The sequence below is a fragment of the Aulostomus chinensis genome, chromosome 22, assembly GCF_037954235.1.
Source record: "Aulostomus chinensis isolate RoL2024-O1b breed Wild chromosome 22, RoL_Achi_v1.0, whole genome shotgun sequence".
NCBI classification, from domain to species: Eukaryota; Metazoa; Chordata; class Actinopteri; order Syngnathiformes; family Aulostomidae; genus Aulostomus; species Aulostomus chinensis.
In genome coordinates, this window is record NC_141341.1 from 13,456,657 (window position 1) to 13,481,073 (window position 24,417).

Here is a 24,417-nt window from a genome sequence, read left to right on the forward strand (position 1 = left end):
TACACTCCTCGTCCTCGTGGAATCTATAAGCAGTTTCATACAAAAACCAGGCCAGATTTGTTGGGTTTCCATACAGCAAAACAAAATATCACACAGGAAAAGGTTGTACCTAAGTAACCGCGGTAACGGCTAAAACATGACTTTATTCATGGTAGTTTTATGCGTTTACATCTGTCTGTGCAGCTCATATTTGTTTTTGTAAGTCCAACTTCAATATGAGGCTGGTGAGACATCAGGTCATCAGGTCGACATGCATCACGCAGGCACTCGCCTCATCTAGCAACCACGGACGCCAGATGTCGGCACGGAAGCAGAGAAGGAGAGCCAGCATTATGGAGAGATGACAGCCGGTGCCGGTCACAGTGAAATCTCCCGAGATCAGTCCCGCCGTTGCGGAGTAGAACCCAAACAACGATCGTCCAAAAGGAAAAAGAAAAAAAAAAAAAAAAAGGAGCAATGGTGATTAAAAACAACACGAGATATGTACTGAAAGTTGCAGTTGAAGGGGGGATGACGCCCTCCCTCCCCTCCCTCCGGCGAGACAAGTCTGTCGGCCTCCTCGTTCCAAGTGCCATGACCGAAGCAGGATACCAGATGGGGGCTTTTTCTTTTTCATTTTTGGAGGTCAAAAATGAAGGAAAATAAAATAAAGTAACACTACTAGTGAACTGTCAGGTGCACAAGAGAACTGCTGAGTCACAGTTGCTAGTCGAGCTCCGAGTCTGACTGAGAGGCTGCCTTCTTTTTCTTTTTCCTGCCGTGTTTCTTGTGCTTCTTTTTGCCCTTCTTCTTGGATTTGTCCTGTGTTGGTGAAATACTTGTTTAGCTGGTGTCAGTCCAACGTGCAGATGCCGACTTGAAAGTCGTTGAAGGTGAAACACTTACTGTGATTTTCTCCTTCTCCTCGCTACCTCTCTTCCTCTTCTTGGCTTCAGCCTGCGGGTTGGAAGGGGGGGGGGGGGGTGGGACAAAATAAAACACTGACAGCGTAGAGAACGAGGGAAGTCTTGAGAAACCGTTGCTGAAAAACTTCACATTTCTATGTGCTAACCTTGATTGCACAACACTGGCGTTTCTAAAGCATCTTCAACTGTGGAGGCACGACCAAACAGCCTAATTCTGAGCTGTGAAAGCCACTTTTCTTAAAAATACTTTATCCAATTGGCTTAAGGTCTTGAACTGTGAGAAAATGATGTTAGATTGTTGGATGTGAACACTCACGAGCTCCTCTTCCGCTGAGTCAGCAGAGGACTCTGAGGAAGACTCTCGATGACTCCGTTCAGCCTTCCTTTTCCTTCGGCGGCTCTTTTCATCCCGGGTGACGGAAGAGTTACAGCAGGGTTTTATTGACGCTTTTACAGCGTTAATCTGGAACGGCAAAAACGACACTTTAAAAGCGGCGTGGTGCAATTTCATGGAACCTCAGATTTGCGTGTGTATGTAAACGTTGCAGCGGAGTGAATGACATTTACCTTGTCTTTATCTTCTTCCTTGATTTTCTTTTTCTTCATGGAAAAAAAATGAACATTCAGACTAAATTCTGGCATTTTCTTCCCCCAAACTAAATATCTTTGACAGCACTTATGTCCGTTTCTGATAAAGATCTGCCATTACAAAAGAAGAAGAAAAAATATATAAAACCAATAAAATAACCACCTTTCTTTCCACGTCCGATTCTGCTTCTGAACCATCTGATGCTCTCCTGACTGATGACTTCTTCTTTTTCCGTTTTTTCTTCACACTCTTCTTGTCGTCCTGTCCACACACAAACAGGAAGAAATGCAATCAAACAGTGTTTTTATTGAAGTGCGGCGCAGCTTCTGAGAAAAAGTCGAAACACCCATCAGTTTACTGTCAGCAGACTGTCTCCAGATATGGCAACTAAAAAACAAAAGTACCACAGAACACGAGCGAACCGCAGCTGCGCCTTCCAATACAACTTGAGCTGCTCAAGAGACCCTTTATTCAAAATGGCTGACAGAGAGGTGCACACCAGTAAACTGTTCTGTGACCCTGTTCAGGTCCGGTAGTAAGATCCGTCCTGAGCGATCTGATCACAAGTGCTCACAGGTGTGGGCACACTCACACCACATCTGGAGGGGATTCCAGCCTCATCTGGCTACATTCTTTGAGCACAAATGCCGCCTGGGCCACACTGGCAGACCGCCTCACCAGCTGATGTCTACGAAGCATGACAGGCACCGATAACCGCGTAAACTACAGCGTCTTGTTAGGTCTGATCAAGTGAAAAGCTCGTAGAGAGAGAGAGGTTATTACAGCTGCACCGAACCTTTCTGACAGGTCTGGTCTTGGTCAATGTTGTGTCTCTCTCCCTCTCTGTCTGACAAACACCAGCCAAGCGCCACTCCCTCTCTTAGCTCGCCCATCAGCTGTTTCCCTCTGTGTCTCAGCTAAAAACAAATAAATCAGACAGGTCGGCCAAAATGTCAGCAGAAAATAAACAGCTGCGCTGCTGGTGATGCTCATACGCTATCACGGGGAAGTCCACTGATTACAAACCCTGCCATCAGAAGTAATTCAGGTGTTTGTTTGTATACGAAACGGGGAAGTGAGCTCTGATCACAAGAGCCACATGTGATCCGATCACATCAGGATGTGGCCTTGATACCAGGTCTGAACAGGTCCTTCAAACACTTAAACGTGTCTAACGACTTACTTCGTCTTCAGATTCTGAGGAGGAGCTGCTGGAGGAATCAGAACTCGATGAGGAGGAGGAAGAGGATGAAGAATGCTTGACCAAAACACAATGAAAGCAGGGTTCATTAGACTTGAGGTAATACGCTTTCAAAAAACAAAACAAAACTGAAAACTACATTAAAGGATGTCAGTAAGAGAGCTCCTAGAGGAACGTGTGTGTGTGTGTGTGTGTGTGTGTGTGTCTCCATCAAAAATGCTGGAGGTCTCTCCTCACCCTGCTGGATTTCTTCTTCTCTTTCCTCTTTTTCTGTAGACAAATGAAAAGAAAGAGTGAGAGACTGTCCATCTTCAACATGAGATACTCATCTTGCGTCTTCAGAATTTATACAGTACCTCTTTTTTCTCTTTCTTCTCCTCTTTGTCACGCTCTGTTGCTTTTCTCTCTCTCTCTTTGTCCTTGTCACTTCCACCTAACAACTTCTCTCGGTTCTTCGCCAGTTCCTTCTTCCATCTCTGAAATAATAAAGCACTGCATCGCTAATAGCTCTCCACAGCCTCACTGACACTTTCATCCGAGCTGAAATAAAGACTAAGAACAGCAGGTGCTGTGAATAAATGAATCATTTAAAAGGTGACTGCATCAGTCCACAACACACAAACTCACACACACACACCTACCTCGTTCATTTTGTCCTCGAAGTCAGCCAGGGCTCGGGAGCCTTTCTTCTTCTTCTCCAGCTGCTCTTTTAACTCTTCCCTAACAGCAACAAGGAATCGTAGGTAATAAGATTCACGATGTCATTTATTTGGTCCTGACCCACACCATCACATCAGCACAGGTAAATAACTGAAGTCACCCTGGTGGCTAACCCTAATATGCTATCTGTCCCGTACCTACCATGTTGGTCGAGGTCTGCTTAGATAATCTTGTATGGTTGGTCCAGAGTTCTGTACCGGTCCCCGGGCTCGTGCAGCAGCAATGGGGTTAATGTAAGCCTGAAACACCAAACAGGACAGAAATGGAACGCACTACAACAGGATATAATTAACGTGCACGCAGCTTTATTAGGAACCCAGGTGTCAAAACGTTGACCAAATGTATCCAGGTAGGACCCGCGACAACATCCCCTCCACTCATATGGATTCGCTGGGAGGCAGACGGCTTCAACAAGCGGCGAGCAATAATTGATTTGCCTGCCAGCCACTAATTTGCCTGTCAACAAGCGACGCCGTGTAGTGCTAAATTGACAGCCTAAATATAGAAACCACACATGCGACGTCAGCAGGAGAAAAGAGCACAGATGACACGGCTAACTTCGCATTAACAACCCACAACTATTAGCATAAATGCACAGAGCTAACAACTTGAGACAAAAATGACACTTATCACTGGGTTAATAAGGTTCTGTTTTAATGCTGGATGCTATCCACGGGCTTCACAAACGACAGGAAAACATGCTGCACAGCATCACCACGTCAAAACACTGCAGGGTCTGATGAGCTTAAGCTAGCATCTGCGAGCAACTACTGCCCCCAGCCTCACCGTTTAAACTCGCTACATCATGATTCGCATGGGGATTTAAAGCGACGACAATCCTCTGCTTAAATATTAAAAGCATTTTGTTTACGAAAAAAAAAAATGTGAACCAGAAGAGTGATTTGGTGTGCTGCACGGGCCTAGCATCGGCTAGCTAGCGCTGAGCTGTGTTTGTATTTAGCCCAGCTTGCCAAAGTCCGGCTGATTTATCATCATTACACAGAACAAAACAGTAAAATAACTCACCACTCGATTGTCTCTTTTGCCCATTTCGAGCTAGGGAAGTTTCCAAAAGAAAGAGCAATCATTAATGTTACCTTGCTAGCATGGACCTAGCCACATCACACCGGGGTAATGGGAGCTCATAATTCTACCTTTGTGTACGTGTGTGCGTATGTGCGTGTTTGCGCGTTGACTTCTTCTTCGCTGTCTCTTTTTCCCGCAGACTACCTCGTTGGGCATTGTTGCCTCCCACCGTCAAGCATTATATCGCGAGCTTGCGGTCGGAGCGTTGGTATCACAAATTGAATGGCTGCAGTGTTGAATAGCTTCCTTAATGTGATTGTCTGTGTTCATACACCTGCAAATATTTAATCCAGCTTTTATTCTAGATGTCACACCTCAGTTTTGAAAAACCCCCAAAACTCATATTGACAGGATTTAAGTTGTGTATATACTCGAAACTCATCTTGAATCTTCTCAGCAGTTTATTCATACTTTTTTTTTTTTTAAATTTGTTTAAATTTCAAAATCCCATTAACATCTCATTGGAGCTAGTTTAAAGGCATTCAATAGGCATTTGAAGTATAGCCTGATAACAAATGATTAGATCACTTATTCTTATTTATGGGTGAACCTGAGACTACCATACACAGTAATTCTGGAGAGACTTCCAAAACTTTTAGCAATATGCCAAACTTTTGTCATTACAGATCTGATAATATACTCCTGATAAACTATGAAAATACCCCCACCCCCTAAAAAAAAAAAAAAAATATATATATATATATATATATATATATAAAAAAACCTAAAACCAATCTAATCAACAGCTGTGTTGCATTCGCTGTTCACTTACTCAAAAAGAAATCAACTCACTGTTAGAAAACAATTTACTTTGTCAAAGCTAAAATGAATCAATCACAACATTCATAAAAAGCTGCTTTTTATTCAAATGGTGCAACACAATAATAAGACACCAATGCCTGCATTCATACATAAGTATAATACCGTGATTGTATTGTTCCTGGTCTCCATATGACAAATCACGTGTGACAAGAGGAACACGAGTACTTTGAGTTACATGATGGACCAAGCTTAGTTGGTTTCAAAACAGTGAAACTTGTGAAAGCTCAACAGTGGACTTCAGTTTGTTGTAATGAGATTGAAATGTCTTAGAAGCTGGCTAAGAAAAGCATACAGTGATTGTATCAAGTTTAATAAACTAAAGCAGTCATAATCATAATAGTAAACCTGTATAGCTAAAGTATTTCGAGCTTTCATTGCATTGTATGCACCACTGACACCAGATATGAGTCATTATCAAATAGAAAATTCACACAGTGCTTAGTCAAGCCGACACTTATTTGTGGATCTACATTGTGTTTGCCATCTAGCAATTAAACGTTGCCTTCACGACAAAACAGAGCATACAGGCAGTTATCTTCAGGCAGTCATGACTACAGTAACATATTTGATAAATAGGAGTGACAGTAGACTATGATCAACGACATGATCAAGGAACAGCTTGAAAGGAAACCTGAAGGAGTTGTATTATGGTCAGTTAGTAGCCCAAAGATGTGCAAACTGTGTCCGAAAGGTTTGGACGTCAATACCAAGAACCTGAGAAAGTCAGAGTGTTTGTGTATATATGTGTGTGTGTGTGTGTATGTGTGCTAGCAGCACTACATGTTAAGAAGAAGTAAACCAGTGTTAAGTATGTTACTGTTCTGCAAGAACTACTACATACAAAAATACATCTCTGCATAACTTGCTTTTTTTTTTTTTTCCCTTGCTGGTAAAAACTTGAACAGAACGGTACATGACTTTAAAATAGCGCCAAAAAAAAAAAAAAAAAGTACACAAAATATTTGTGCATTTCATTATGAAAACCACTGTAAATGAAATTCAACAAGCACCCACAGAACCCACCAAACATTTTCAATAGACAAAATACTCTCGCCGAACAACATTCCGCTGACCCTCACTACTCTACATCTATCCATTTTTACAACACATCTATGGGCTGATGATGCACGTATCGCATGATTTTCTCTAATTACTGCTTGTACTCGGCACTACGTGTTGTACAATACCAATGCCTATCCTTTATACATTCCTTACATTGTCAAACTATCCTTACACAGGTTCTATAATCATCTAGAGAGTTTGTGTAAGAATATTTCATGCCCCAGCATCTTAAAAATCAAGTAACCACTTGATAAAAACATGCATATAAGACTTGTCAATAAAATTAAAATTAAATACAGAATATTGGCGACACACTTCTGTGCCAATTGTATTAATGTTGAATAGTGCTGGTGGGACTTAATCCACCGATTGCAAGCCTGTGCATTACTGAATCATTTGGATAGTAAATAGTTGTAATGATAAAAACCCTTGACGGTGGACTAAAGGTGCACCAAACATTAAGGGAGTGGCAGGAAGGTTTCCTGGAGTTCATCGTCATCTCAGTGCTGATACCAGCCCATTGTATGATGAGTGCCTTGAAGTGTGCTTGACCCTTAAGTAATTTGAGTTGCAAGAACCATTGGAATCCTGCTCCTGGTCTGCAGTTACTCAGGACATCCTCAGGGTGGCAGTAATAGAACATGTCAAGACTGGAATGATACTGGCAGTGAGTGGCTGACTGGTGATGCGTCATGATTCAATAGGTTGCTTATGATGGTGCTCGTACTGTAAATCTCTGCTCACCACGCGAATGCGCACATGCACACGCATCCACGCACGCGCACACACACACACACACACACAAACACACACACGCAGAGAGCTAAAATTATTTTTTTTTTAAATCACAGGTGAGATCCATAATAGGGCACCCAGGCTTCTGTGTGCCCCCCCACCCCCCTGCACCCCCGCCCCAGTCAAGAAGGCTCTTTTGGGGGCTAAACACTGGTCATAGAGCAGCCTCTGCTTCCTGGCCTCTACAGTCCGTCCACAGACTCCTCCCAGTCAATCTGAGATGCAAGTCTCTTTGCATTGTTAACATAGTCAATCAAGAACAATTATCAACCTAAAAGCAGCAATTACAATCCATCAGTTCATGGAAGGAGGAGAGCTCTTGTGCATTTCTCAGGGTGGGTAAGTGTGTCGGTGTCCTCCTTCCTGGCACTACTTTGACCCTCTCATTCAGAGTACTTTCCTCAAGCTTTGTATACTTACTAGAAAAAGCACACACACACATACACTCTCTCTTGTAGTGTTTCATGTTTTCATACACAGCATTGAATCACAGTGCTTTCCGAATTGTCAGGAAAACTATTTTGTGGAGGCAAATATATATATATGTAACACAGCACTATCGCCTGTGTATGTAATCCTGGTGCAAGTGAAGGCTGCAGGTTAAAAAAAATGCACCTGTATCTACTGCAACCAAATGCTGATCTGGACTTTTTTCTTTAGGGGGAGCAGTTTGCAAAATGTTGTCACTGAAGAGAACTGCATGTTTCCCTGACTTTGAGCCGAGAGAGTGAGCCTCAAGTTAAGCTGATGATGGAAGAGATGCTTCTCTATGGAGAGCTATGAAAGACTTGAGAAGAATCAGATGTTGGAACAAAAAAGAAAATAGAGAAAAAATACAACTGCTGGAGTCTGAAGCAGCCCGACCTACTAGTCTAGACCTTCAATTATGAATTTGTGCAAAGCTGATGCAAATTTATAAGCACAGCCGGCTGGCGGCTGCCGAAGGTGCCGTCACTGTGTCGACTTGACGGGATGAATACAGATGTGAATATTTACTTTGATTTAATTGCGCTTCAATTCAATCCATTTATTTCACTGTTGATCTGTTGACTAAAAGAGAAGCTAAATGAACTCTGATTGAATGCTGTGACAAGAGTTGAACACTGAGGAGAGGATGGTTGAATACTTTTTGTAGTCAGTGTATGGTGCAGTTGAGGGTGGGAGCAGGACTATCAGGCCGTCCGCTCCTCAATAGTGGGCTTGTTGCTGGGGATAGGCTGTGCTGCGTACACGCTTCTACTGTGGCTGTCCACGCTTAGAAAATACGGATGACTCAGCGCAGTGAAGGCAGATATCCTCCTTGAGGGGTTGAAGGCAAGGAATTGCTATGTGGAGAAAAGAGAAAAAGAGGGTGGTTGGATGAGAGGAGCAGTGGGGGCAAAAGATATATTATGTATGTAACAGGTATAAAGAAGGAATAGTGTGATGTCTTGTTTCTCAGGACAAGGGTAAACACAGATGCAGCATAAACCTGTATGAATATAGATAGACTCATTCTACACACCAACAAGAGGGCCCGCCCTTGCTCATCCATATCTGGGACCAAGTCTTCTATGGGCTTAGGGGGGCGAGGGGTGAAGGCACTCTGTGGTAGGGCCACCTCCTGGGGCCAGTCCTCTGCTGAAGGAACCCCAACAACACTGTGGAGAAAGCAATCACCATCTGTCATCGTCTATAGCTGTATTATTATTCACCATGAAAAGAACAGCCTTTCAAATAAACTCAAAATAATTTCCATTACAATATCCAACAATGAGATTTTTGAAGCTGTAAAAGGAAACAAAGTCTCTGATACTCACTCAAAGATTTTTCCCAGCTGATCAACATCAGAGTTCCCCCGAAACAGGGGTCTGGGAAAGAGCAAAACGGTAGAGTGTGACTTAGCTGCCGCTGAAGCATTTCCATGAGTCAATGCCATAATTGTCATACTGTGAAGATATCAAATGTAGTCAAAAGTGCAAAGGATGAATTTTGCAGCTATTGGTCTACTAAATATGGGAGCCTTCATTGTCCCTGTGCCTCTGTACATGAACAGACTGAAGATACAACCTTCTGGCTCAGGGAAGAGAGGAATGTGTGACTCTGATGTTAACGTCTGAAGTAGCCGCACACTCGCAGCTCCATCTCATGTTTTCAGGACTGTGAGGCAGTACTGGTAGTACCAGTGAAGAGGGGGGAGAGGGAGGGAGCGAAGAGGGAGGATAGCGGCAGCAGGGCTGCCGGTGGTTCCTGCGGCTTGGGCCGTCTTTGGATGCCCGTGGGCGGCCATGCCTGCACTGGCACCCGCACAAATTCCAGTAGTCATCATCAGCACAAGCCTGCCCATGGCTACATGGGACAGAAAAAGCCTATTTATCCCATGAGAGAGAGAGGGAGAGAGAGGCTATGCGTGTGTGTGTGAGTGAGTATGTGTATGTGTCTGCTTTTGCTCTCTCTCCCTCTCTTTGAATTGGTGTTGGAAGTGGGAAAGGCAAGTGAAAGAAAGTTGGATTATTCTAACAGAGAGTGAGAAACACACTAGATCAATCCTTCAGCTGTCTTTTTATCTTTTCATTCTATTTGTCTAAGATGTCACCAGCAGATGTCAATGTAATCCAGGATATTGTAACCCACAGTCGGTGTGCTCCTATGTATCTATGTTCTGTATCCCAGCCTCAAAGCAGTTCAAGTGCAGCCTGTTTAAGTGCAGCCAACAGAGAGAGGCCAGGTCTGCCACCATGTGCTCTCTTCACTTGCAGGAGAGCTTTGCATAGTTCAACACCCACTCTTTCCTACATACTCAGACTTGGGGAAATTAGCCACTCAGGGGCATTTTGTACATTAGAGCAGTGACAGTCACATGCTTCAGTCACGTCTCTTATTGACTCTCACACTCCTTCTTTTCACATCTTGGCTTTGACAGAAGACCACATATGCCGGTCTTTCCGGGTAAAGTATAGGCAGAGCTTGTGAAGACATTGAAAATCAGACCAAACCAGTTTTGACTGTTGCAAAGGAAGATAAAAATTCACCTACAGCAAAGCCATCATGCCAAAACAAGTAGGGCTGATAATTCCAAGAGGTCCATTTTTAAACCTGGTGTGGTTTGTTGGTTTGTTGGAGGGGGATAACTGGATTCACACAGAGCCGGCCACTGGCATGCACACACAGTCAACACCGGAGTGCACATTTGCACACACTCAACCAACACACAAAGGGGGTGTACAAATGTACACAATGGGATTTTTTCCCATTGTGAGATCTGCATGCGCGTGCACACACACGCACACAGCAGTGAAAGGACTGAGACTGGGTTGGGACAGTCAGCTGAGTCACGCTTCCTTTGGTGCCAGCAGTGCTCTGTCCCACATTCCACTGTGACAACCTCTGGAATGTATGTGTGTGTGTGTGTGTGCGTGTGTGTGGTTGCACGTGAGAATATCAATCTGACTGGGAAATGCGGAGATGAGAAACATGAAACAGAACATATGTCTTGGTATGATTACAAATTTAAGTCTGGAAGTTTTAAGATTGGTTACACTGTCCTTAAGTGTGTGTGCATGTGTGTGTGTTTGTATAAGGCGTGCACACACACACACACACACACACACACACACACACACACGTGCATGCTGTGTTGTTGGGGATTTATCAGTTGAGATTCAAAGATCCAAACTGTGAGAAAGTCAACAGGGATGTGAGGCCTATCCCGGACCATTAACACAACACGTTCAAGCTTTTTGATTGGAGGAATGTCAACAAGCAGGCAGCTTCTCTCCACCATTCACTGGATCCATGACTCACCGCGACACTATCCCAGCCATGCAAATGCAGACTTGTATGATATTTGCTCAAATTCCTTTGACAACAATAGGACTCTTTTTTTGTCAGTGGCATGTTTGAAGATGAAAGAGAGGAGAGGAGCTCAGAGGGGAAAAAAAAGAAGAGAAAAAAGAAGAGAGGTCGATTTGCACTCCTCTCAGCTGTAACATCAGGTGACTCAGTGCACCAGAGTTGGACATGCTCAGCAGGGAGCATAAAACTTTAAATTACAAAAATGTAAATATTATAAAGCTTATCACGTTTTCCAAAAGCCCACTGTTGCATTTTTTGTGTGTGTCAGCTCCAACTGTATAAAAATCACAAGTTGAATAAATTTACAATCCAACTACTAAAAGCAGCAAAATATGACGGTGGAGGAAGACTTCCTAGACACCAACGTTAGTCGATTTGTTTAAATGATACATGCAGTGGTAAAATAAATATTCTGAGGAACAAAACCACTTGTGTAACCACACTGCTTTGTTGAGCTGTCAACAATTATAATCTTCAATTAAAAAAACCCAACAAAGCAATAAATGGTGCTATCTCACTCCCCTTCTTCTACCCCTCCCTCTCTTTACCTGCTTCTCCCAGGTGCCCTTTAATCTCTAACAGGTGGCCTTTTAAAAAGACATCTTAATTACCTTCAGGGATGGAGAGCGTGTGTGTGTGTGTGTGTGTGTGTGTGTGTATGTGCGTGTGCGTTCTGGCCATCCCAGTACTCTTCCTAGCCCCTTCTGTCTTCAGGCATAGTTGGACAGGTGCCAGATGGTGCAAACATACATAAATGCTTTTTAAAGCTTATTGTGTCAGGGTGAGAGAAGACATACGTTAAGCCAGACAACACACACACACCCACACCCACGCACCTCACTGCCATCAGGCAACAGTTCAAATGAACACTATGAGGAGACAATGCTTATAAACACACAATGCTTTTCAGAGTTCCCATTGCTTTGAGTTTGTGTGATTTGGCAGGACAATCACTTTAAGTAATTCCTTTTGTTAATATTTTAGGATTTAAACATCTGTCGCACAGCTCTGTGTGCCCAGTGCTGTTCCTGATGTGTTGACATAAGTTACATATATTTCATATGCTCTGAACAGCATTAAAAACTTCCATCCAAAATACACTCAACAGCCAATCAAAAAAAAATGAACTCCCTGAGGTATTGTTTGCACGTGTAACAGTGAAAATGTTAGCAAGGAATTGTTGCACAAAAATTTTCATCCATAACAGGAAGTAGGTTAAGCTTTTGTTGTCATCAGCAGGATTACAGGAAAAAAACAAAACAAAAACACTACCATGCCAGTTTTCATGAACCTTCAATAGTGCATGGACCCAAGAGGAAGCAATTCGATTTAGGGCTGATCTGCATCACAGGGCAGATTCAGGGGTTTTCCCTCTTTATTTACATTACAAGACATTAGGTCTTATTATAGCCATGACGCCAGCTAGCGCTCCGTCAAGCACAAGCATCATTGCTGGTTTCAAGCCGGCATATATGACATTTTCACGCCAAGCACTCTCGCCCTTAAACTAGAAAATGAACATGCGCTCCATCTGCGCCTGGAGGTGCTTAGGTATGTCAAAGAGGCTGGTCTGGCGCAACAGCAGCACATTGCTATTTTGCAACACCAGAAAATGTTTGGTCTATAAACCAAGAAAAGGCTGGTCTTTGCATTACGTGTAAAGTGATGCTCAAAAGGCACATCAATCAGATGAGCGGCATTGCAACGCAGTTCCACTGATGACAGACAACATGGAAACACTGGCTACCACCTCGTACCCGGCCCCTTTCACCTTTGAAGGCTTCGGTGGATGCCTGCTGCTCCCTTATATAAACAATAAGACAGCTTCATGTGGCTCCACCTGGGAAGGAGGAGGTCCGTTTCTCCAGATGAGAAGCCCTCACATCTCAGGAATTAAAATGCGTGTATCACTGAAATAGAACCAAGTCCTGGTGCAACCTGGGTTTAATGGGGAGTGACATGTGGCATGCTGACTGGTTTGATGCTTCTGAATGACTGGGTGTCTAATGACCCCCTCTTTGCGATGTCCATCCATCCATCCATCCATTTTCTACTGCTTATACTGGTAGGGGTCGTGGGGGGGCTGGAGCCTATCCCAGCAGCCTTCAGCCCTCCTGATGTCTTGGGACTGTGGGAGGAAGCTGGAGTACCAGAAAGAACCCATGCAGGAACAGGGAGAACATTCAGACTCACACAGAAAGATCCCGTACCTGAGCCAGGACTCAAACCCAGAACCTTCTTGCTGTGAGGAGACAGTGCTGACCACTGCACCACCGTGCAGCCTTTTTTGCAATATATTCATATCAAATGCTTCCACGCAGGTGTGCAGTGTGACACAGATGAGAAATTAAATCCAGTCATGCACTCAAATTCAGAGAATGAATGAAATTATTTCTTTTTTGGCAGAAGGACCAGATCTAAGTTAAGGGGGACTCATGTAATAATACGGACAGCAACTAAGGGCAAACTGATGCGGGTCACCACCGGGCCATAGAAGGGTAAGTCTGCCTGCTTCATCAGCTCAGTTAGTGCTGCAGGGCAGCTGTGAGCCGCGGTCTGGAGTTCTAAGGAGTCCTCTGAGGGGATTTAGGCAACATACTCAAGTGTTCTCCTCCTTTTTTACGTCAGAAGCCTTTCCGCACACACAATCGGCTGCTCTGTAAGATCTACATTAGTACCTTTTCATTTATGGACATTGATTTTTCTGTTTTAATGGGGAGAAAAACATTGATCTGTGATTCAATGAGGTATTCATTTGCATTGTTCCTTGAAGTGCTTTTACACAGTTCTGTGGTGTTTCTGTGATTATAAGTGTGAAAAGTGAACCCATGACAGTAATGCCTTTCCTCCTGATATACGGGCAGCATTGAGTATATGACTGACACCATTATCACACTCAGACCACTGATGGAACTCTTCTGCTCCGTACAGAAGCATCTGTGTCCATTCATTGCATGTTTCTCCATTCATGCATTCCTGGTTGTTACTTCTTTTCTACACTCATGCTGTTTGAGCCTTATTTTCCCACGTGCAGCGTGTGGGCCGTTGTGTGTGGCTGAGCATGGTGGGGTGTGAGGACGGTTGGGGAAGGAAGCATAAATTACAGGCAGGGCTGCTCCTTCTGGCACTCAGCCCCACTTTAGAAAGACTTTTCTTATCTACGCTGGAGCACACAACTGCAACCAGGCTCTACTGTTGATTGTTAAAGAAAATTCTATGAACACGGTGGCTCAAAAATATTAATATTATATTGTTTAAAGGAGGATTAATCTGATCCCTTGTGTTGGGAAATTGTCAGATTCTTTGCTGTAATCTGACAGTTGAAGATTTTAAGGGGAGGGGTCCATTATTAGCTTGAGCTCTCTGGTGTGTGAAGTTCGTTAGACCACAAACTGACAAATACCTACAGCAAGAAGTCGAATCTTGACTTGCCACAAGCAAACAGTCTTTCATTACTGTAATGGTTTGATAAGCCAACTGAACTGTGAATGCGAACAATGCATCTGCCAGGTGTCACCGGAGAAAAAGATGACAAGTTGCAGAAACACCCAAAATATCAATTTCTGTGAAGACGGCAGCGGCTCGGCCTTAAAGCGAACAGTCAAATGGTTACAGTAGTGACAGAGTTCCCCAGCAACAGCACAAATATTTACAATATTCAGAAGAAAAATCAAGAGAGGAAAATGCTATCAAGTATAAATAAATGAAATTATCCCTCAATTTGGTTATCATGATGAGATTTTGAAGGGAGAGAGTTTAGGAGTTAAAAAATGTGTGTTTGAAGTCGCCTGGGAGCAGTCTGCAGGAGAACGGTGTTAAGATTCTTTGACTTTTTTGATTAAATCAAAAAGGATGAAAGCAGAAAACCTTCAAAAATGTGACATTTTTAAATGGACTCCGCACTGCAGATCTGATCTATCACTGGCAGAAGACTTTAACGTTAAAGTGATACTTCAATAATTAATCATCTGTTGTCTTCTTGTTCCCTACGTGGTGATAAACAAACAAAAGAAACTTCCGTAAAATAAGTTTGATCTTGAAATGACCCCTCAGCAGTTTAACACAGCAACAGAGGGCCAGTGGATAATAGTAAGATGGCTGATGTCAATGCATGCCACTGGCCAGGTTCATGTTTATGATAAACATTTAATACTTTAAGTTAAAGAGGGAGATTTCCAAACCTCTAGCAATCCATCATAGAAACCAGGGTGTCGGATTTTACAATACTTCGCAACAATGAATGTGCTACCCTGATCCATCACCACAACTGAGTCGTATTGTTCGTATATGGACTTATTAATCTCCTGGTTGTTTGCATTGTGCTAAAAAAAAAATTTAATAAAAAAAAAGAAAAAGAAAAAAAAAGCTTAAACGGTACTTTTGCTTTTCATTTTCAATAAAAATTGGCCGGGAAGTCTCTGCAGCAATGGCAACAGCACTTATGTTGAGTTAGCTTGTTCACGCTGGCGACACAGCTCAAACAACCATGCAGCGCACTGCAGCAAACGGCAGCTCCTAGTGAGGGGATGTATGCCTGATTGCGGCGGTGCTGCTGTTGCAAAAGAACGTCGTATCTAAAACGAATTTGAAGTATCACTTAGTATCTGAGAATCTCCGACTACATCTGTACAAGTGTGAAGAACAGAGCCTGAAGTAGCTCTCACCTTCTCCTGAACATCTCAGCGAAGATGCAACCGACGCTCCACAGGTCCACTGGTGTGGCATAGCTGGACTGGAGCAGCACCTCCGGAGCTCGGTACCACAGAGTCACCACCTATGACACACACACACACACACACACACACACACACTTATTGCAACAAAAACTGGTACAGTTGGTACACACAGACATCTCTCCTCATTCATAAAGGACAGTATTATTTTTTTCTTAAAAACTCATCGTCTCACTGGAATGAACTTGGCAGATGTCTTGCATGTGTGAAGTGATAATGAGTTGACTTTAACTGATATTAACCACCACACCCAACCACCAAAACAGAAAAAAGAAACTTCCTGTCATGTACCAAGTAACCCTGCACCTGAAGTAGAACTGCAGCCATTTTGTGCCACTTTACACAAGGCATGGTTTCCAAATTTGTCACTGTGACTCTAGTGGGAGCTGTGAGAGAGTGTTAGCCATAGCCTGCAGGAAAGCAGCAACATTGTTAACAGCTACAGTAGGGAAAGCCTCCAGATAAAACTCAGTGACCCCTAGTAAGAGTGGAATGGTTCCAGGTGCTTTCCTAAACTCCAGATATTTTTTTTTTCAACAGCTTGTGGCTGCAGTTCCACCCCTCAGGCACTGCAGTGGACTTATTGTAATCTTAAGAGTGTGAGACAAATGTTGGTAAGCAAAAAAAAAAAAAAAAAGAGGAAAAGCACTGTGTGTCATCTAGAAAGCTTCCATTAGCTGTTCCGGACTTTCTGTAGGAATACAAGGAAATGATACCCTTGTTGTCCGTGTGTGTGTGTGAGAGAGAGAGAGAGAGAAAGACTCATCAGACCAATGATATTCAATAGATACTGACAACCAATATGAACTGTTTAAGAGTGGATCAGGTTCTTGCTTCAGAAGTTTGAGTCAGCAGTCAAGTAACTTTATAGAGTTGGAAAGGTTTTATTTACCTAGGAGAGCTCGGATGACTTCAGTATTACTGTGCATGTAGTAATCAGTGATTTTAATCCTTTCTGAAGAGCAGGCGTATGTGATTTTCCTCCCCGTACTTTGGTAAGTGCTCATGTTTTGATCCTTCTGTAATTTAATTTCCAACATGAAATACAACTCGCAGTTTTGAGGTGATCATATCTGTCAGTCCACCACTTAAGTCCAGACAGAAGTATCTGAATAATTACTGGATGGATTACTCTAAATTGTTTATACATTCAGGGTCCCCAGAGGATGAACCCCTCTGACTGATTCTCTGACTTTTAAACCAGTGCCACCATGAAGTTGTGGTTCAGAGAGTAAAATATCTTAACAGCCATTACATGCCCCGGCCTGAAATGTGATATTCATGGTGCCAAGATGATAGACATTTTGGTGGTCACTTGAATTTTTATTAATAACAATCAACGTTTGAATTCAAGATGCAGATTTTACTTTTTTGTCCACTGGAAAAATTGCTAGTTATCCAATAGATTTCCATTGTTTTTCAGCAGAGGGGAGAATCTACTGTGCCAGTGTAGATTAACGTGTTCACCGGCATTTGGCTGGCAGCTCGTTCTAAGTTTTAAATCAGTTTAAATCCAAAGCTTTGGTTCATGACTAAACATCTGCCAACCTGATATTGATCAACCTCAACTGTTTTTAAATGTATAAAAACTGTTCTTGTATTCCACTGACCATCTGAGTAATTTGCAACCGTCTCTCCGAATAAAATACTTAAAAACCTGAAATGATTGTAATCTTGATAGATTTTTTCACCTTTTCTGTTCCTCTCTAGCTTAAACCCTTTTCTAAAATGCCATTAATCCACATGGTATTTGATTTACAGCTATAGCGTGGGTGTATGTGTGTGTGTATGTGTGTGTGTGTGTGTGTGGGGGGGGGGTGTCATAATTAACCAAACTTCCGAACTGACCAAACATAACCACGAGCTAGGATTCTTTTAGTGAGGCAAATAAGAGAGATGAAAAAAAACGCAGTCACATTTCTCCTTCTAAACTGAATGACACTATTAATAGTGCCGGGGGCTGCTTTTTGCAGATGTGAGATACTTTCTCATCTCCCGCTTCCTGCTTTAGTGGAAATGGGGAGGAAGTTGAGGCTAGCTGGCTTGAGAAGTGATAGCTTCAGAGAGCAAGCAACGTGACCAAAAAAGAAACATACACTGAGAATGGACAGACTTGACTACTGGGGTCATTGAAGATTTTTAGTACACTAAAAACCTCAATGAAATGCATGGATGGAAGTTGCACAATTGCCCACAAGGTCAGAAAACAAATCAAAGCAAAATTCAACGAGCTCATTTAGTTTTAGAGATTCTTTCCTCATTTCCTGAGTTTGTGTCAAGTTAGTTTGAACTGGAAGTCAAGTTAGCGTAGTACATTCCATTTACCCCTGCAGACCAATACATGATATTAGGAAAAAGTCCTAAACAATAAAATTAAATGAATGGAAGAGTGACAAATGAGCCCATCAAAATCCCCCTCTTGGGTCTTGCAGCTGCAGGCTTACGATGCAGGTTCGTTACCCTGCAGAGAAAAAAAAATTGGGGCTTGTATGAACATAATTACACTGAGGGCCTTCTAGGAAGAACCACAGATCTAGAGCTCAGAGTATATCTGCCTCACTGCAATACAGTTATTCGAAAACCTGGCCACAAGTGCAGATATAGACGTTTATCAAATACAAACGCACACACACCGGAAGATAGATGGGACTCCTGACACTGACAAGTTTGAGTGCAGGATACTGGTTTTCAAGCTTTTAACTGATGGCAAAGTGGCATCCATTCTACTCATGCATTGCACAATTAGTCTGGTATAGCATATTGTTGTTATTGTCAACAATCCCTCAGAACCAAAATGAAAAATGTGTTTTTTATTTATTCTCATCATTAAGCAATATACTGTATGTTATAAATACTTCGTAAATGAGTGTTAGCTGTAATCTGGTTTTTGGTCAGGTCGTCCTTCTTTGTTAGCAACGCATCCATTTTTTTTTTTTTTTTTTTAATTGCTCGCTGCTGCAAGAATTACGGCTGAAACTGTGTGGGTGTCCCTGAAAATCAACAAGCTCCCACACGGAGCTCAAAGCGTATAAATCTTCAATAAAGATGATGGAAGAAAATAAAGGGATACCCAGACCGGGCTTTGGCCGGGGGGGGGGGGGGGGGGGGGTGTATGGCACTGAGGGACAAGGTTCATTAAGACGAGACTACATAGACCACATATTACTGTTCTAAGTCCCACCATTTGTCATTCATTGACAGTATTTCAATTGTTAATAAATGTGTAATGAATACATGTTACATAATATAAAGAACTGAAACTGATCCTGTGGGCAGCCATAAATTAATACTGCAATGAATGACACTGTAAAACACTGCTGTAATAATGGCAAATGTCTTTTTTTTTTAATGACCAGGGACCGTGAATTAAAAAAAAAAGCTTGACATCAAAGCACCCTCCTACAAGAAGTTAATTATTTAGGAATAATGTCAGTAATAAAACTTATTTTTTTAAATGCCCTTATGTCTGCTAAATCCACTTTAATTCAGTGTATAGATACCACAGTTTAATTTTACATCATGTAGTTTTAGGGAGAGTAACGAAGAACCCTGTTGGTCTGCAGCACGATCTTCTGCAGCCATCCTACACTGAGGCCCTAGTATACTTCCACCAATGGGAAAATGTATGTTAACCATTTTTCTTCCAGCTTAACTCTACCTTCAGTCTTGTCCCTCTTCCAAGAAAAAGTATATTATTATTGCAATAATTCAATCAGTTAATAAGGGCTCCTCCAACAGCTCCCTCAAATGCCAGATTTAGAGCTTCAGGGTGTTCATTTTAATTACAATCTACTGTAAGCACTGCTTTCCCTCCTCACTCTTCCCTCATTTCCACCTCCACCCATCCTAAAATATCTTACTCCTTCACAATAAAATTCTTATTTCTCAGCAACTGTAATCAAACATTCAATCTGAAACACATTAAAGCTGACACCAGAGTTGGAGAGCCAGCGATATCCACGGATGCAAATTAATCACACAAGTACTGTCACGTTCTACCTAAAATACTAAGTCTTTTGTTCTAAATGTCTGACTGATGCTCTAAACCTGATAACCCTTTTCTCTGAGATGATAGTAACACATGGACTGTTCAAGAAAGAAAGAAAATAAAGACATTCCCAGATTGCAATGTTGTTCTCTGAGTCTTTTTTCTGTCCTTCGCCTTCCTGTTCTTCCGACCACGTTTGCATTCCTTCTTCCTGAGTCTCACTTTCTCAGCCCTCTCATTCACTGTTCTGCTTGACATGCCCCCTGCTCTCTCTCATCTACAGTCTGCATGAAGACATAAACATACAGTATATAGGACAGTCAGACAGAAAGTGAGTCAGCCCTAACACTGTTTTTGTGTCTTAGCTCAGCTTTTTTGTGTTTTCAATCTTCTTCTATGTCTTTTAAATGCCCTTCTTCCCTTCCACCTGGTACCACAAAAGCCAGAGGGGGTCAGATAAAGCTGAGGGAGGGAGGGGGGATCCAAGTTAGGCTGAGAAACAAAAAAGTGTGTGTGAGGCTGACTCCAGATTAAAGGACAACATTCTGGGAATTCCTTTCTGCTGAGAGCATCCTCCCCCTCACCACCACCAACACTGTCCTCCTCAACCCTCACTGCTGCTCTCTCCTTCTTGCTCTGCTTCAGGGAGGAAATGGCTTCTCTTGCCCCAGAGGACCTCCAGACCTCCTGGACTGGACCTCCAAGCCTGTCCAACTTGCAACATCTGGACCAGTGCCACCACTAGCATACATTGCAAGCACAGTGAGGGAAGACAATAGGGTGCATGCATGTGAGCATGTGGGAGTTTGGTTAGAGCGTGTGTGTGTGTGAGAGAGAGAGAGAGAGAGTAGATGCACGTGACTGAGTGAGCACCTGCTTTTGCCTGGCTGAATGTGCTTCAGTGCCAAGTACTTGTGTGTGTCTGCAAATGTATGCAGGTTATCTACAGCATGTGTCCTATGTTTAAGGGACTTCCAGTTTATTACAACATTATTTTTATATTTTCCTGCAGGTAATAAAATATTGTACTAACATTGATTGCAGCTATATGGGAATAGGCTAATTAGAATGAGTTCCTAAATAATGCAAACTGTGGAAATATTTGCTGTGAGAGCAACTAGTCCAACTTTTACTACTCCCCCTAAATCCCTTTGCACATTTTTGTACAATGCAGGATTAGTTTTTAGGTGTTGCTCACTTTTGACTTTAATTTAAAATGAAGTGGTTCAGATTAAAACCAAGGACCAAAGTGAAAGGACATTAGTAATACTCTGTCTGGCAACAAAATACAACTACAGTCAGGAGACTGAGGCTAAGCTTATCATTAAGACTTGAATCAAATGGAAAGAGCTAGCATGACTCTTGCAAAACCGTTAAAAAAAACCAACACCACACATCTGTCTTCAAGTACCTCCCATTACTTCATATCCCTTACAGTTGTTTTTTCAGATATAAATATGTTATTTAGCACACTTCAGGATGTGTTGTGGTTAACTAAAGACAGACAAGCTAACCACCTGCTAACTGGAGCTTGAATGTGAGATTGGTTTTCTCATCCATCTCGCTGGAAGTGAAAATGCTTTAAAGCGATGTCATCCCCTCAGCAAAGATTTACAGGTAAACATCATTATAATGCGACTACACTTAACGATGTATAATTAAACTGTTAACTTATTGGGAACCATATTCCTTATCCTGTACCCCACAAGTACTATGACACAAGCCTTTTCCTGTCTCCCTATGTGTGGATTTCCAAGGGGGATCTTAACAGCGACCTGACGTGGGGGCTTAAAGGCTGCAGCGCCGGAGGCACTGGAGCTGATGAAGCTTGGCCGGGGTCCTGTGTTTACATTCCCTCTCACTGAGGAAGCCCAGGATGAAAGAGCACCATTGCACACGCACATCACACACACACATACACACACACACACACACACTTTGAGAGCTGTAAGAAGGCCAAACAGCTATTGTAATTAGATCAATAAGTGAATGATTGTAAGATTGAACTCATTCAGCAATAAGTGAAGAAGTGGAGGAAAGTGCAGTGCACTGAAGTCTCCCAGGTAAATGACTTGATTGTTGCATGCTTTCAGTCTTAAGCTAGAATTTGATTACATTCCTGAAAGCAATCCACCACAAATTAAAGACTCCCTTAGTGAATCTCAGAGGAAAGGGGATAAAGGCCTCAGAGTGTGTAGGCAGGCCACATATGGAAGAAGGAGAGCGGATGTTATAATAATAATAATGAGCACAACTATGCATCCTGACTGTACAGTGGAGTTGAGACTGTGATGTTGTGTCGCCAGAGAGGCCCCATTCGATCCTCCAGCAGTCAGCCATGCTGTAAACACCATTATTTCACTCCCCCTTCACTTTCCCCTCACTCTTTCTCTTGGTCTGCAAAAAGGACATTTTACAGTCACAACAATACCACTGCACCAGGCCAAGAAAGGAAATAAGGAAAGAGAGAGAAGATTGAGAAGAGAGGATGAGGGGGAAAGGTGGAAACGCCAGGCTACACGGCTGGAGAGAAACGCGCAAGAGCAGCATACAAACTGTATACAGTAAAACAGAAAAAAAGGAACTACAACTGTTGCCAAAGTATGCACAGCATACAGGAATGCAGCATGGGGCCCTCGGCGAGCGAAACAAAGACAGCACAGTCAGTGGCTCTCTCTCCCCAGTGCTACCACATCCGCACATCATTAGCTGGAAAATTCCTGATATATGCTGTAATTTTTTCTCTTTTTTCCCTCCTCTTCCTCTTGCCGTTGCTGGTACAGGAACGGCTTTAACATCCAGACACTGTTTTGTGTGTGTGCACGTGCACAACACTCATGATCAGTAGCCCCGTTTCTCTACCTGGAGTTTTGCCAAAAGACTGTCAGCAATTAATATAGTTAAGAGTAGGGGCGTGTGGTGGTGTGTGTTGGGGGGGGGGGGGATGCTATTGCTGCTGTGACAGACAGGCTGAAGGGGACAACACAGACAAACACACTTACTGAATGTGAGGGCAGGTGTACCTGGATATAAATGCTGACAGCAATGTAATTGTCTAAATTCCAATGTGTGTATTTGCAATACATCCCTGCTCATAAATGTTTGTGAATGCATCCAAGTGTGTGTGTGTGTGTGTGGGTGTGTGCTTATGTCAAACTGGGGCCAGTCGCTTTGCTCCAGCCGGCTACAGTCAAAGCATAGGGGATGACTTTTCCTTTTTTCCCCCATGCGGAGCCGTTTGAGGAGATATCTAAACATTCCCAGAGTGCGCTGCACGTGCTCTCCTGCGTGCAGTGCAAGGGTCCCCCCCCCCTCCTCCTCCTCCTCCCTATCCCTGCTGCCTGCCTGCCCTTTTTTTTTCTTTGTTTGTCTGTCCACAGTAGAAACACATTGTCTGGCAAAAGAACAGATTCAGAGACAACTGTCCAGCTCATCGCTGGATATCAGTGAGAGTTTTCCGTTTCATCAGTCTCTGAACTCTGTTGCGCTACTGATGCTTGCATGTGTGCTAAAGTTTATCCACAATATAAGTCTGGAAAGAACTGGTTATAGCGAATAAGGCTTAATTGAAAACTGCGAGGACCAAAAGAGAGAAAAGGCAACCAAAAAGCTGCCCAACTTAATATATCTCATACATTTTATCATCACTTTGCTGGAAATTATGAGAGACACACAAAGCATCAACCCACACAACGATTCCATCTCAGTCAAACAACAACAAAAACATGGGAAATGAATTCAAAGTGAAAATAAAAGTCCAGAATGAATACATTCTGACTGCTCTTGAAGGCTTTGCATTGTAAGAGCCATACTTCTGTTTAGAGTGTGGGCAGGAAATCTGGTTTCAATTTGTTTAATGTCGCCTGAGATATGGGTGTCTTATTCTGGTAAGTGCAGTGGGAGGGCCCTAAGCAGAAGGAACTACGGTTGGAATTGGGAAAATACCTTTGATCAGGTAACAGTCGTACTTCTCTGCCAGTCACTCATTAAAGACTTCTAGGCAAAATGACGATACAGACTGTCTTAAATCAATCACACGCACAGAAACTCAGAAGCTATTTACTCAATGAACAAGATTTCAAGAGTTAAAGACCATTGGCTAGCATGTGACTGACTTAAGATAAGCTCAGAGAAAAGACAATAACATTTTTCCACTAATAAGTGTATCTTGTCATCTCCTGTAAATTATAGCAGCCCCTCAGGTTATTTGGGTTTTCAAACTAGAAAAACACAAGAGTCCAAGAACAAGTGCCAATTTAAAAAGGTGGGATTCCCCTTGAGCTTTTTCAAATCCAATTTGACAGGCAACAACATGCACATGATATGCATGAGTGTGGAAGCTAATGGGTTTCATGGGATATCCAGTCTGCTTTGGATTACAATAGTTATCAATGTGTGAATGGGGAGGATGGAAAGACCACCAACAGCCAGGTTACTAGAGGTTATCTTTGCAAAACAACACCTGACCTAACCTTTAGTCCCCTGTCACTTCCGGATCAAAGGCCACAAGGGAGTCTTATCCAGCCACCTAAATAGAGCTAAAGGCTAAGTTCACCCTTAAGACCTGTACACGGAAGTGAGTGCTGCTGAGGGGAACTTCTATAAAAAGGAACTGAGAGGAATGCTAAGCTAAGAGAAAAGGAGGGGTGGACGTGGTTCATTCAATGCTTCGTGTGTCTATA

The 24,417-nt window shown here is 42.7% G+C and overlaps 2 protein-coding genes across 3 annotated transcripts in view; both read right to left on the reverse strand.

The window, feature by feature from the left end:
- Positions 1-94: 94 nt before the first annotated feature.
- On the reverse strand, positions 95-4,623 carry fam133b (family with sequence similarity 133 member B). Its single transcript, XM_086193946.1, has 11 exons — positions 4,442-4,623; positions 3,557-3,654; positions 3,337-3,415; positions 3,052-3,171; positions 2,933-2,965; positions 2,678-2,752; positions 1,657-1,755; positions 1,473-1,505; positions 1,222-1,368; positions 886-936; positions 95-801 (listed from the first exon to the last, which is right to left on the reverse strand). Exons 1-11 carry the CDS (start codon positions 4,463-4,465, stop codon positions 706-708), a joined length of 855 nt encoding a protein of 284 aa, XP_086050072.1. The 5' UTR covers positions 4,466-4,623; the 3' UTR covers positions 95-705.
- A 729-nt stretch (positions 4,624-5,352) lies between these two features.
- Positions 5,353-24,417, reverse strand: part of cdk6 (cyclin dependent kinase 6) — a 34,021-nt gene continuing 14,956 nt past the window's right edge. For both annotated transcript variants that reach the window (XM_086193184.1, XM_086193185.1), the window contains 4 exons: positions 15,679-15,788; positions 8,980-9,030; positions 8,685-8,820; positions 5,353-8,505 (listed from right to left, as the gene is read on the reverse strand). In XM_086193184.1, the coding sequence (XP_086049310.1) occupies positions 8,353-8,505; positions 8,685-8,820; positions 8,980-9,030; positions 15,679-15,788 (450 nt within the window). In that variant the 3' untranslated portion in view covers positions 5,353-8,352. The remainder of the gene's footprint in view (positions 8,506-8,684; positions 8,821-8,979; positions 9,031-15,678; positions 15,789-24,417) is intronic.

Excerpts from the sequence above, each read along its gene's own strand:
- fam133b (XM_086193946.1), bottom strand. The coding sequence starts at position 4,465 with ATGGGCAAAAGAGACAATCGAGTG. Across the intron at positions 1,369-1,472 it reads AGGAAGAAGATAAAGACAAG|ATTAACGCTGTAAAAGCGTC; the intron begins GTAAATGTCATT and ends TTGCCGTTCCAG. Across the intron at positions 937-1,221 it reads ACTCAGCGGAAGAGGAGCTC|GCTGAAGCCAAGAAGAGGAA; the intron begins GTGAGTGTTCAC and ends TCCAACCCGCAG.